At 36.8% G+C, this 13,631-nt stretch overlaps 1 protein-coding gene across 8 annotated transcripts in view; it reads right to left on the bottom strand.

The window, feature by feature from the left end:
• Positions 1-13,631, bottom strand: part of LOC128180084 (leucine zipper putative tumor suppressor 2 homolog) — a 31,638-nt gene that overhangs the window by 4,116 nt on the left and 13,891 nt on the right. For 5 of the 8 annotated variants that reach the window (XM_052847910.1, XM_052847911.1, XM_052847913.1 and 2 more), the window contains one exon: positions 9,484-10,087. In XM_052847910.1, coding sequence (XP_052703870.1) covers positions 9,484-10,074 — 591 coding nt within the window. In that variant the 5' untranslated portion in view covers positions 10,075-10,087. Of the gene's footprint in view, positions 1-3,024; positions 3,096-7,212; positions 7,283-9,483; positions 10,088-10,232; positions 10,254-12,760; positions 12,780-13,631 lie in introns of those variants that run through there. The other 3 variants (XM_052847917.1, XM_052847916.1, XM_052847915.1) reach the window with 3 other exon arrangements.

The following is a 13,631-nucleotide window of genomic DNA, read 5'->3' on the forward strand; positions in this document are numbered from 1 at the left end:
TTAATAACATCATCTGGCAAGTGAATGTTAATTACAGAGGAGATTTATTATGAAATATGAAGAAGATTAAGATGGATTATACCATGGACCCAGGGTTAAAGTGACTTGCTATGCCAAGTCATACCTGTCAAACAAATACATAAAGATCCCCCTGCTCTGCATACTATCAAAGATCATTTAACAACTTATCAAAATATCTGCATTTCAATCATGTAATATGATGACAAAAAAATCCAAATGAATGGGCAAAAAACCTGTCACTGGAGTTGACATATGCACGCTTAGCAAAACCTATCAATTTTCAGAAGAAAAGAAAAACATCAATAACTTAAAAAAAATTTGCTATAATTGAACAAGGTATACATAATGGTTTTTAAATGTTAACTTTTTCCTCTTAGATGGGGGTATGGAAATTGAAAATTGTTGTGGTTTTCAATGATAAAACTGCAGGTGCATGCATATGTTCATTCACCCAGAATTCAATTAAATCCCCATATATCATTGTCACAGGCTAAAAAATGGGGGCAAAAAAATTGCTTATCCATCCCAAAATTGCTAAGCCATCAAAAGCCCATCAGAGGGCACACCGGCTTTCATGAATGAATGCCATTTGCTCTAAGATAATTGTTCAGACATTTGAGGTTCTCCATACTCAGAAGATATCCATGCTGGAAGTCACTCTTTAAAATCCTTTTTTTCTTAAAAAAAATTCACTGAGAAAAGAATTTCTGATGATGGCAAGTTGATTTCACAATTTGACAAAAAAGTTCATTCTCTTTACAATATGGCTCTCAAACCCTTGTCTATACCTTTGAGACCTTTCATTGTGCCTTCCTCGCCAATGACATAAAGGAATTTACCTTATTATGCTGGTGTACTCTCATTTACGAGAGAGTTTTACAACATCAAGTGTCTTCAACAGCCCATACTTAAGAATAGCTTACCCCCCTCCAATCTCCCATTGTATGGAAATGTTGACATAATTAAATCGGATTACGTGACCACGTATTACTTACCTGTGATTGTCCTGTTGTAAACATTAACCAACAGATAATGAGGGTCACTTAGGTATACAGAAACATACGAACAGGTAGACCAGAGCCAAACAAGCCCAAATATTTGGTATAAACAACAGGCCACACAGTTCAGCTATAGGTAATTGAAGCACTCAGCAATCTCCTAGCTAACTAACCAAAGCCTCTGTTCCTGAGACAAAGACAAGGTCTCCCCTGCCTATAAAAAGGTTGACAATTGATTTTTTATTCCATAATGGCTTCAAATGATACCTGAATTAATACAAATTCAGGATCCATCATTGATCTATGTGGAGCAGGGACTTAGACAAGCATACCTGAGTAATCAATAACACAAACACTTAGTAGAAGCTGGCTGTTTTGATTTCCGAGCACTGGATACTCCAGGTGAAGCAATCAATATGTCACATGGTCAGTTCTGAGTACAAACCCTAAATAAATTACGAACCTTCCCTGACAATGATGACTCTCTGCTCCTTGCAGCAAGGAAACAAAGAAGCCAACAAGTAATTTAATTAATACATGTATATAGTGTTACTTGTATTCTTTAAGATGAGAGACCCAAGGGAAATATGCTTCAAAAGATTGTGGGTTCAGACAATTTAATAAAGCGTACGGAAATATTTCAGAATTCTCTAATCAAGAAAATATGAGACAGCTGAAACATTTCCTAAATAAACAATACATCCACATCTTTGACAATAACTGATCCAACACAGGTTCTCCTCAAAGAGTTTTCCTTAAAGAATCCCACATTTAACATTATTATGGATACATGTTTCAGTAAACCATCCTTATGCTTTACAGTTGTGAAAACTTCCAGCAACTCACCCTTATCAAAGCCCTAAAGCTGTTTTCAATCTGCACGAAATACAATGTACAATAATAGCTTGGAAACTTTCACAAACACCCCCAACTAGAAATCTTTTTCCTACAAGATGCTGGTATTCCTATTAATGCGGTCACAGAGCTGAAGGAAGCAAATATTACCGATACACAGAAAGTTACGCAACATGTAACCTGGTGGTGAGAAGGTAACACGGTATTGCTTGTAGCTTTAGAATATAAGGAAGTTAGCATCCTGACCTGAAGCTGAATGAATCAACATGCGTGGGTATAGTACACTACTACCAACGCATGTCCTCTGTCCACATCAAAGCCAGGTCTTGACACATCACAGGCATCTAGAGTCAATCCCTTTCGTCTCGTACACATTCATTTGCATAGCCTTCACTAAAACATTTCATTCATCATGTGTTCCACCTGAGTTCTCTAAAGAAAACTCATTTTGTTCTAAACAGCTTTTTAAAAAGAAAAACCAAAAAAGAAATTTCTAAACAGACTTTGATATGGAGATTAGAAATTGTTATGATCATAGCCCTTTTGTCTGTGGATACTTTTACCTTAACGAAGACAACACCTGGCCCGTTAATTGTCATCTATTTATTTTAGTCTGCAACAGATGTAGACTTAATAGACCATCACCCTCTACATTAAACTTTAATCATAAACCCTTGCCATTGAACTATATCATAATCACAAACCCCTGGTTAAGTTCAAACAAGATGTCACACCATTGTTTCTACTTCACAAGTCAAAAGACAGACAACAACAAAATCTGTAAACCATAGAACGACTGAGTCATAGCTGTATTGTAGATTCCGCCAATGAATATGATCATATTTTGCAGACTGTTCGCAGTCTCCAACCAAGAACACCCTGGTACAGTAATAATTGATTTCTTATTTTTCAGTTTACAATTTAATGACTGCTGCGTATCTTGATCTCTCGAATGATCACCTAACTCATGAGTACCAGCTCATAATCAGATGCATCAATTAAAATAAATAACAATTTTCTGCATCTTGTTTCAGGGATAAATCTAAAAAAAAAATAATTTGACCAGTTCTGATCAATGCAGTCCCTCCCTACCAAGACTTTTGACTTTTGATAAAGTCCCCCTCCCTCCTTTCCCTCCCTGTAGCATTACCTCAGCAGAAGGAGACAGCGTGCAGTACCCTCCATCTTCCTCCAGCTCCATAGCGAAGCCTGCTTCCACCACTAGAGGTCAGCACAGGGACAGATGGAGGTCTTCAGTGTTGACAGTCTGTCGATCCGGCCAGCTGTCTTATCACAGGCCTAATCCTCGAGACTCATTGAGAGCCGGATAATGTGGACTCTCGTTAATGGAGGCTTTTGTGCCTTTATGATGTGTATACCGTCACCTAAGCCCTATTACCTACATTCCTCATCATGACACACAATTTTTACCTATATACACCTGTAAAAGGAATTCCAGCGGCTCTAGGGGATGTTATGCCTTCATTTGTTGCTCTTTTTTCTTGGATATCAAGTGTCAATGATAGGGGCTGGATAGATTCTAACACTTTCCTCTGATATGGAGTCGATAAAATTCACCTGGTGTAAATATCCCATCAGCTGAGAGCTAAGTCTATAATGACCACCTTTAGTTCCAAAAGTAACAGTAGGTAATTCCCAGTTATTATAACACTGCTGAGGGAATGGCTAATACAATCAGGGCTGTGCATGGAATCCTGCTGGTAGGCTAGCTAATCCATCTCAAGTTTACATAATATTGACACTGGAGTCATGAAAAAGTAAATTATTTTGAGGGCAAAAATATTTTCTCCAAACATGCAATTACTGCATTAGCTGAGCTTCCTTGTGTAATTGTCACAGTCGCGCCAGTCGAGGGCGGTTTTTGTGTGACTTGCCGGATATACCCATGAAACCACCCATTATCCGATGAGAAGGCAATAACAAAGTGGTGCGTCTCCAACCAAGGACTCTCGTTTTATGTTTTTTATAACAACCTGGCCTAGAGTGTCCTTAAACCGCTCCCCTGAATTACCCCCAATCTACGTCCAACAGAAAACGATGGCACAGTGAACAGGGTATTGAAACCCTTGCTAAGCAAACTTACAATGCAGTCAAGTGAAATCTCTCACTTACACTCAGTCGTAAATCTATAAAATCAGACAAATTATGACAATGTATTAGTGACGTCTCCACCCCTTATTTTTCATCGACAACCCTTGACTTCCACTCTCGATCACATATATGTACCACGTACCTCTGATCATAAATTTATGGAGCGTTAAACTAGAATCCAACCGTAAAAAAAAGTACAAATGCCCTTCCAAAACAGTTGCCTCATTGTCTAGAGAGCTGATATGGGATACAATCTTTTTAATATTCTCCTAAAATGTTTGCTAATCATGCTGTCGGCTATTTTCATTTTCATCAAGGGCTTATGCAGAACAAACACACTTTCTCCATCGCAATAAAACATATCTTCCATACATAACATCTAAAAACAGATGTAATGGCAGACATAGTTGATTGAGAGATGATTAAAGAAAACAAACCATAAGACATACCTGTGTAAAATTATTGTTGGGGTCTACCTGGAAATTCTCCATTAAGATCAGGGATACATTAAATGGGGACTTTTCTCCGTGAATGACAGTGGTATACTTACGAAGCGCTTATTTGAACATCTGTTAACCTATATCAATATTATTTTCTGGTTATGATATGGCCATGTGTCACCCCAAAAGAGATCACCTGTGTTTGAATCATCAAAGATGCCCCCTGCAGATAGGAGACAGACAATGCCCCACCCACATAATGCCAATACCAGAAATGGAATGGTGCCAATTAAAACTTTACTCATAACTGGGTCATTTACTGCGACATAATTATAAATCTTCTGTGTACACAATCTTGAGAACCATTTTGATCATAAAGCTGCAAGTTTTTAAACCATCTAAAATTTCAACAAAAATTTTGAAAGGGGTGAATTTGAGTCACTGGGAAGTAGAGAAATTTTCTTTTTCTCATATAATAGTTACTTTTGTTGGAAAAAAAAGTCAGAAACGGCGTAGACAACAATCTGTTAACCTTTATGATGCAAACTTGCTTGAAAAGGCCGGAAAACCTAAATTATAATAAGACATGGTTTATGAAGGCAATCAGCCTAGGTGACAATTTTATGGCTATGCTTGAGTTGCTCTACATTTAACATACAGCGAAAATAAAAAGAGTGGTTTTTTGAAGTGGAGGGAATCTGTAAAGTTTTGAGGTCTTATGTCAGATAACACTGATCGCTGGTGCTCCTGGCTTTGTGCGTTATCAATACATCTACCCAGAGATCTTGCACCAACATTCCATCTTCACACCTTGCTATCACAGTAAAAGGCTCAGAAGGATAAATAAAATTGTTCCATAACCCACAATAATTCTTCTAAAATTACCCTCTTTATCTTTTGATATCTACAGATACAGCCGAATCATAAAAGTAACTTTTATCTTCGGCTCTTGCTACCCCATGACAAGAGATAAATCCTGCATGCCCCATGACACAGCAATAAATGGCACTACAGAAAGACTGGCCCATTATCTCTGTTATATGTTTTCCTCTAAAATCAACAAAATAATGTACAGGTACTCTCAAAACCCTTACTTTAGACACCATTAAAAAAATACCAGACACATTTTCCAGTTTAATTCTCACATAATGGATATAAAGGGGAGGGGAGAAGGCGGGACAGGGATCTTAATTCTTTTATTTCCATAATCTGACCTGTTTCTTATTGCTAAGATTTGACCTGTGACCTTCAAAGGTCATTAATCTAAGATAACGAGCAAGATCATGACCACAATACACAAATTGTCTCCAAGCAGTTTTTCTGTTGGGGACCCTTTATTAATTGTCTTTTTTGTTGTTTGCAGTTTTGATTTCAATATCAAATATATCATGAAGTTTCTTTTATCTTTTTACAATTATTGTTTTCAATAGAGTGTATAATATTTCCTTCAGTCTTTTATTTGAGGGTATTTTAAGGAACTGCCTACAGACCAGTTGTCCTACAAGCCTTAGTCTGTTTGGGCCCGCTACACAACAGTAACAATAAAAGCGGAAGATTCATCAGTGTTATACACTTAAATAAGATATCCCCCTTAACAATCAGATAATGGCTCTATCACCCCATTGTCAGACTAAAATTTTATCAATTATACCTATATATATGACAAACATCTTTTAAATTCCTCTCGTCTTAATCATCAGCTAGTATATATCTAAGTAAACATGGAACAAGGCCAAGTCTATGCATTCTTACTTAGCAGGACATACTTGTGTACTAGGTATGAGGAAATGATAATATTTCCATTTAATTGAAAAACAAAGAGTTGTGAGGCATGCGATTTAAAGATCTAATTTATAACTAAAGTCAATTAAAAAAATTTTTTTTTTTTCAGTTTTTGGTTACTTGTAATTTTTTTAACTAAATGAAAGTGAAATTCTTTTACTGTTCTAGCATGCATATATAAATATTGTTTCAAAACTGAGCTTCTGAAATTACTTCAATCACCCAAATACTTTTCCTACACCTTTAAGTACTTAACTTCAAGTAACAAATTTATTTAAAAAGTCATTATAGAACAAATCAAAACTTTTCATCAAGGAGTGATTGACTTATGAAATCTTGACAGTATTAATACTGCCTAATTACAGATTAGCATAACAAGGATTAACAAGAGATAATCCGATGGCACCTACCCAATGAACAATGGCCACAGAAAAATCGGTTGAAAAGTTCCAAAGGTCATTGGAAACTCCCTAAATCCCCATAAACCCTTCACATAAAATCCATTCTCCTTTTTTGATGATGTGTTTTCAAACAATGCAGAAGGTGAATTATGACCAGAACACCCCAGGCCTTTGCCTAATTCATTGAATTCTTTATCCTGGGGTAAGTAGTCAATTATTTGCAATAAAGATGTGTGAAACTTGATAGGTATCTGTTAAAAACCATAAAACGAATAAAAAAGAACAGAGCAGTTAGTATTATGCAGAGCTCAACATTTTCAGTCAAGCAAAAAGAAGAGGAACATGTTTTAAATCAAAGTGTTATATTGAATTATTTGTTAAATTCTAACCCCCCCCCCCTTATTTTTCCCTCTTCTGAAAATCTGACACCAAGGGAAACAACTATATTGACCATATATCAAAATCCAATTTCCCTTGTGTCACATTTGACGTAACAATATCCATGCAATCATAAAAAAAGGGGGAAAAATAGGAGACTGAGAAGGATTGAGGATCTAGTATCAATGATTAATGTCTGGGGGAGACAAACTAGCTCAGACTGACCTTGAAACCAGTTCCTGGTGCTGAAATCAATGTCTACCAACAGGGCAACAGGGATTTTCAGGTGCGCAAACTACTTTAAGCCATCAAACAACATGGTAAGGATGAGTTTACACACCAACAGGAATAAAACCGTTTGATGTAAACAACTGTTTTGACGTGCCAGCACACAAACTGACATTACCTGAACCAAATTTTCACCTGCACTCCATCATTAACGAACATGTTAATTAACAAATCTAATTCCTGTCATCGTTGGAATGTGGAGATCACGCGGAGGATCATGTAAATTCAATACACAGTTACACAAACATGGTCAGGTACCTCACAAGATACAAGGGAGATAATGATGATCAGCTATAATTGTTCTGCATGTTTTTCTTATCTATAATAATACAACAACAGCTTCAGGGGATATTTTTGGGACCTAGGGCATATTATCTTTGTGCCATTGCATAATTAATACTGGTTATCAAAGTACCCATTATGCAAATACTAGGACCAGATGTGTGACGGAGATGTGGGGTTATAATGCTGGAAAGACAGGATTATAATTAAGCCTGAAATGGCAGATTTTCCAGACTGCCACCAATTTCCTGAGATAACAATGGCTATGAAGTGTGATAACATAATAGCAAGGATTCTATTTACAATGAAGCAGAAAAAAGTGCAACCAAATCTGGCACACTGTAGATCCTAATTAAAATTACTTAAAAATTGCAGATTCAAAAGGTAATGAACAACACTTAAGACTGGCATGTTTTATTTCACCAGCAAAGTCTAATGTCCAAAATGGTCAATTGAAGAGAGACAAACACCGAGGCTCTTATTAGATGTTTCAATTTTCTGACTGCCTCTGACACCACAATACAAATTTAAAATCATTTAGACAGTGCAAGCACGAACACACAAACTAACAGGGCAATTTTTATTCAAGTTGTTGAGGTCCCCATTAATCCTTATCATTTAACACCAGATTGCTGCTATACTCAATACTTTCAAGTACATTACAATACCTACATCTTCAACATCTTGACACACACAATTGAACCCTGTTGAACCCTTTTTTGATCCAGTATAGTACTGTGGTATAACCCCTTCAGATCAATCATCAACGCATTCCTAGATATACCATACTTACCGGTACATATATATGCATCATGGTGACCCACCAAAGTCGCCAAAAACACACTCAAAACTCCTCTGAATTAATAGAACAGCATTAGACAGAAGTCGGCCATCAGCCTATAGGTGTCCTCTCCGATGTACCCCTGATAAATAACCTTTTCCCACCTTTCCACCCGGTTCACAGGAAGTCACATTAATGCCCATTGCCAATAATCGGGGACCTATCAGTGGGGATTTCTAGTGTTTTTATCTTTTGTTTGTTTAGTTATAATCTGATTGTCATATCTTCAGGGAGAGCTGGGACCCGAGCGTAAGAACCAGATCCCTGATCTATACAGCAGGTGCCCCCGGGGGGACCAGGGACATACACATCTCTTTTGTCCATTAAAGAAAATATTTGGCCACCAGAGAGAAAGCCGTGATTCTTCTGGTGAGGTGTGGACTCAATCTCAACATCAATTAGGCTAACCCCATTCAATAATGTTTACCTATCTGTCAATAACTCAGTTTTCAGGGGTCATCAGTGTTTATCCTCGCCAAATGTTACATCTTCATTTGCCACTCAGGAAAAGGTGAGAAAAGCAGAAAAATAAGTACATTATGTCTATTTATCTTTCTGGCTTTTCCATTTTCAATTTGCCAACATGTATGAATAGTTTCAGTTATAGATAGTGCAGATTGATGACTACAACACAGTTCCTTATCTACTTTTGGGTAGATGCCAGTAACTGCTGTATAATATTTGCCTACACATGCACTCCTCCATACATATTAGTCTCCCCTACAAACTTGCTCTGCCACTGAACTCTAGGATCATGACCATTAATTTTACAAACCTTATAGAATTTCTACCAGGCAATCCAATTATAAAGAGAGGCCATTTATTTCTTGCTACATTTAAGTCTTTAATATCAGGCATGTCCTGTAGAGACTGAATCAATTCTTCTAGGAAAACATCATGGTTACAGGGATCACAATTTCATTTAATCTTGATCGATACAGCAAATCTAGTTTTGCTCACTTGCAAGAAATATCTGGAAAATTTGTCACAGTCCCCTACTTGTAAATTTATTGGCCTACTGCAAAGGCGTACTTTACCCCAATTTTAGCTAATATATCAATTTTTTCTAATAATATTAAACTCACCTTTGTAAGCATTCCACTGAAAGGGGTGAGCTTTGGGGGTCCAGCCTCACTGTCATCTGACCTATTGACCTCATGACCTTCAGGCACTGGGTGGCCATTCGTGAGATTCATTCGATATCCTCCAACCATGTCCTTCTTGATTTGAGAGGGGGACCATGTCTTCCTCCGTGATTGGCTATAATTATGATGAGTACTGTTGCTACGGTGACTGTAATACTGTTGATTGCTGCTAGGGTATGACCTCTGCATGTAGTCAGAGGCGAAGGACGTGACACTACTGGTTCTTAGGGGTGGGTCTGGGGCCCCACTCCTCGCCCGTCTGCTGGGGAAGTTTATATGTGAATAATCGTCATAGTCACTAGATTTGTACTCTTGTCCTATGGAAACATCATGTCTCGGTGACACAAATTCGTGTTCAGAGATAGACATGTCATGAAATCCCCCATGCTGACTTCCGGCGTAAGATGCATCATGGGAAATATTTGAATAGTTTGATAGCGGAGAATAAAGATGGTTCAGGCGGGGTGAGAAGTCCCGGTCCGGAACACCCAGTTCAGAGCTGGAGTAGCTACGATTCGTCATAGCAACCATTTATATTCCACAGCTGAAAAGAGAAAAATCAAGGTTTAAATTTTTTTTGAAGGAACAATATAAAACTATCAATATTTAAAGTATTTTAACAAATAGTCTAGAAAAATAACATTCATTATATTAAACGGTAACAAAATTTACACCAGAAATGAATGAACCTGCACTCTCATGACCAAGACTCAAAATAGCCAGTAGCATCAGACGTGGTAGCCATTTACAATATGAACTTGCCATGTGTCAGAGAGATGGAGAGAAATCTAAATAACGAGGTAAGTAATGTGTGTAATGTCAACAGCACACCAATGTAGTAACAGTGTTTACACAGAGTCCAATTTAGCTTCACACATTGGATGAATTCCATACAATAACTTAAAATCCATTCCACTCTGATGCTCCAACAGTCAAAATAAAATGTGTGTAAACTCGTCAACGACTTGGACCAAACACTTCAACTTTTGAAATCTAACCTTTTTGGCCTCATATATCTCTATGCAGAGGAATTAACATAAATAAAGTAAATTATTTATCACTTGTATTAAAATTTATAAGTCTTGAGTTCAGTAAATTACATCTAACTTTTCCACTATTAACTACGCATTGCTCAGTCCTCTCTAAATGACATAGATAAGTTATGTTCATAGACATAACCACATTTTATAAAAAATAAAGCCATAACCTTCCAGAAGCCATTATCACATCAGTGACATCACACACATAAATTTTGTACAGATGTTCCAGTGCTGACACGACAAGAAATTGTGTGAAATATTGCTGTAGCAGTAATGAGAGCGGGAGCTTGCTGTGTGTAATACTGCAGAAGACGGAATTCAGGAGCAGGGAGTCCATTAATAAGTATCAAATTGCTGTGAAAATAATCACCAGTATGCTGCAGCCTTTGGGAGTGGACCCAAGGGAAAGAGAGTCCATTATGAAAATGATTACAATACACCCCACCTTGCATCACCAACCATAGAAGTGAATGTAGCAAGTCAGTCAGGGGAATGAAAACATGGATCAAAGGGAGATTACTGGTCCCCAGACAGAAATTATATTATCATTACATAGCCTCAGTATTAGCTGGCACATCAAATGCACATGCACTGTGGAGAATTTGGTGGCACAGTTTTTTATGATTACATTACTACAAATTGTGTGCATTCAAGTAATCAGTAACAAAATATACCCTCCTGCATGGAGAAATAATGACATTCACAAAATTTCATGCTCCAGATGAAACACAGACCTTATGGAGTAACATATGGCAATCTTTGAAGGCATGTCAACAAGGGAAGAGGATACCCCAGTTATTCAGACAGAAGTCAACTAATACAGACAACAACACTCCATCTAAAGAAACTGCTGATCTCAAATTTAAAGTAAATTTCTTCACTTTGGACCTTTGACACATATATTTTAACTTTGATATTATATTCTACTCAAAAGACATGAACTTTCAAAAAAAAAAATTTTAAAGTTGAAGATTGTCTTAAGCTTTTAATGTTTCCAAATGTGTTATTCCATTAGGGAATAAACTCAAAAATGTTCAATAACATGCATCTATTATACAAAGTGTGCAAGATGACACAGCTTGGACATAGGCAGATTACCGGTATATCCCCGTAGTATTTCTGCATCAGTAGAGAGCACCTGCATAATATGATTTTAAAGGGGAAAAAATCTCCAGCCATTGAATAGAAGTACACTTGAATAACATGTCAAAACCAAATCTGTTGCATATTTCTTTTACAGACATAATTGTTTCCTGCTCAGTAAAACATTTTTTTTGTTTTCTTCCTAAAATATCTCATTGCAAAATTCCCATGCCTCTCATAGCATCCCCCTGGGGTTATGGGTAATAAACAAACATGATGAAAATGTGGATTTTAAAAAGGAAAAAAAAATGTTTCCTGTTCCATCCAAGTGGAAAAACATGCCACTTATTCTTTATAATGAAAAGAAAATGAACCCAGCATGAATTAATGAACTTTTGGCTAGAATGGTAGGTCACATGACCTGAACCCCTGGCAGGGGCATCTGTTAGTTGTTACCAGGGGGACTAGAGATTTAACACACCATACAACCTTGCTATAAATAAACTGAGATGGAAAACTAAGACAGAACCATTCACTTGAAATTGTTCTGAAAACATTCCAACTACTTAAATCTGAGCAACTTTTCAGCCTCCTTAAAAATTTAGTTATGAAATCACCAGCAAAGAAGAATTTAATTAAGAAATTTTAACTTAATTTATATCAATTTAAATTCTCCAAAAATTTCAATAGCCTCCTCTGTGGATTGGCTGATTGAAAAATGCAATGATTTTAAAACTTTTTAGTTGGCTTTATACCAAATTAATAATCATGATAATAGTGGGACAAGATTTGCGAGAGCAGCACACTGAGAGGGTCTGCCAGCCTATCAGTATAAACAGACTGTGATAACAGAGGAAGTGAACAGGTAGTGCAGCTAGTACCTGATATACACCACCACCAAAAAATCTCCCTTTTTCTGAGAACATGTAAGAATATAGGAACCCATCAACTGATGGGCAAAAAATTAATCATTTTACTAAGTTATTGGCTATGTTACACGAAAACCACATCAAAACACAATAGGAAGTCGCTGCAGAACAAAAACATCTATGTGTGTCGGAAGCTATAATTATATCTAATGGTGATCCAATTACCTGCAATGAATTATTTGGTGGACCATCAAACTGGTACCTGATCTTGATGGATTTAGCAGTACCAGTCTACATTTACATCCGACTGACATTCCTACAGATTTATCTGGCTAACACCAACAGATTCCCTTTCAATGTGATAAATTGAGCAGGTGAAACACTACACCTAAAAAAGTGAAACAAGTGCAAATGTTTTCTGTTATCCAAAATTAGATGTAGATCTTCCCACTTCTGTTAATTTTTTCATCCCCTATATTCAAAATCAGGAAACCATGAAGAGAGAAGAAGGCCTGGCCTGTTATTACAACACACGGATATTCGATAATCACACAGATCGCTGTCCTCACAACTCTGAGGCTGCTCATTAACCGAATCACCTACAAGGTCCTCAAGATTAGGAAAAGTACGGAGAGAAAAAAATCAAAAGGCGGGGCCAAGAACAGCAGACGGTGATCAATCTACAAAGGAAGGTAGCCTGGAGCTATTGTACTCTGAAGGAGAATTTCACAGACAAATTGGTTTCATATTGTACCAGTTCAGAGAAAACAAGAATTAAAATATGGGAAAACATTTCACAAATTACATGTAATAAGGTTTGTTTGCCAGGGCTTTCCCTTATATTTTTGCTCTCAGTTGGAAAATGGAAATCTTTTTTAGAAGCCTTAATGAACATTATCTATCCTTACAATAATCCTTTTCTTACTCAGAAACATCAGTTCACTGTAATAGCTTAATGGAGCTTCAAATTTATTCTTTAGAATAACAAGTCAGATAATTTTTCATTATTCAATGAATGACTTTGCACTAGCATGTAACAAACTATATTTCAATATAAACATAAGTTTCTTCATCACAAATGACTATTTCTCTTTAC

The sequence above is a fragment of the Crassostrea angulata genome, chromosome 4 (assembly GCF_025612915.1).
Source record: "Crassostrea angulata isolate pt1a10 chromosome 4, ASM2561291v2, whole genome shotgun sequence".
Classification (NCBI taxonomy): domain Eukaryota; kingdom Metazoa; phylum Mollusca; class Bivalvia; order Ostreida; family Ostreidae; genus Magallana; species Magallana angulata.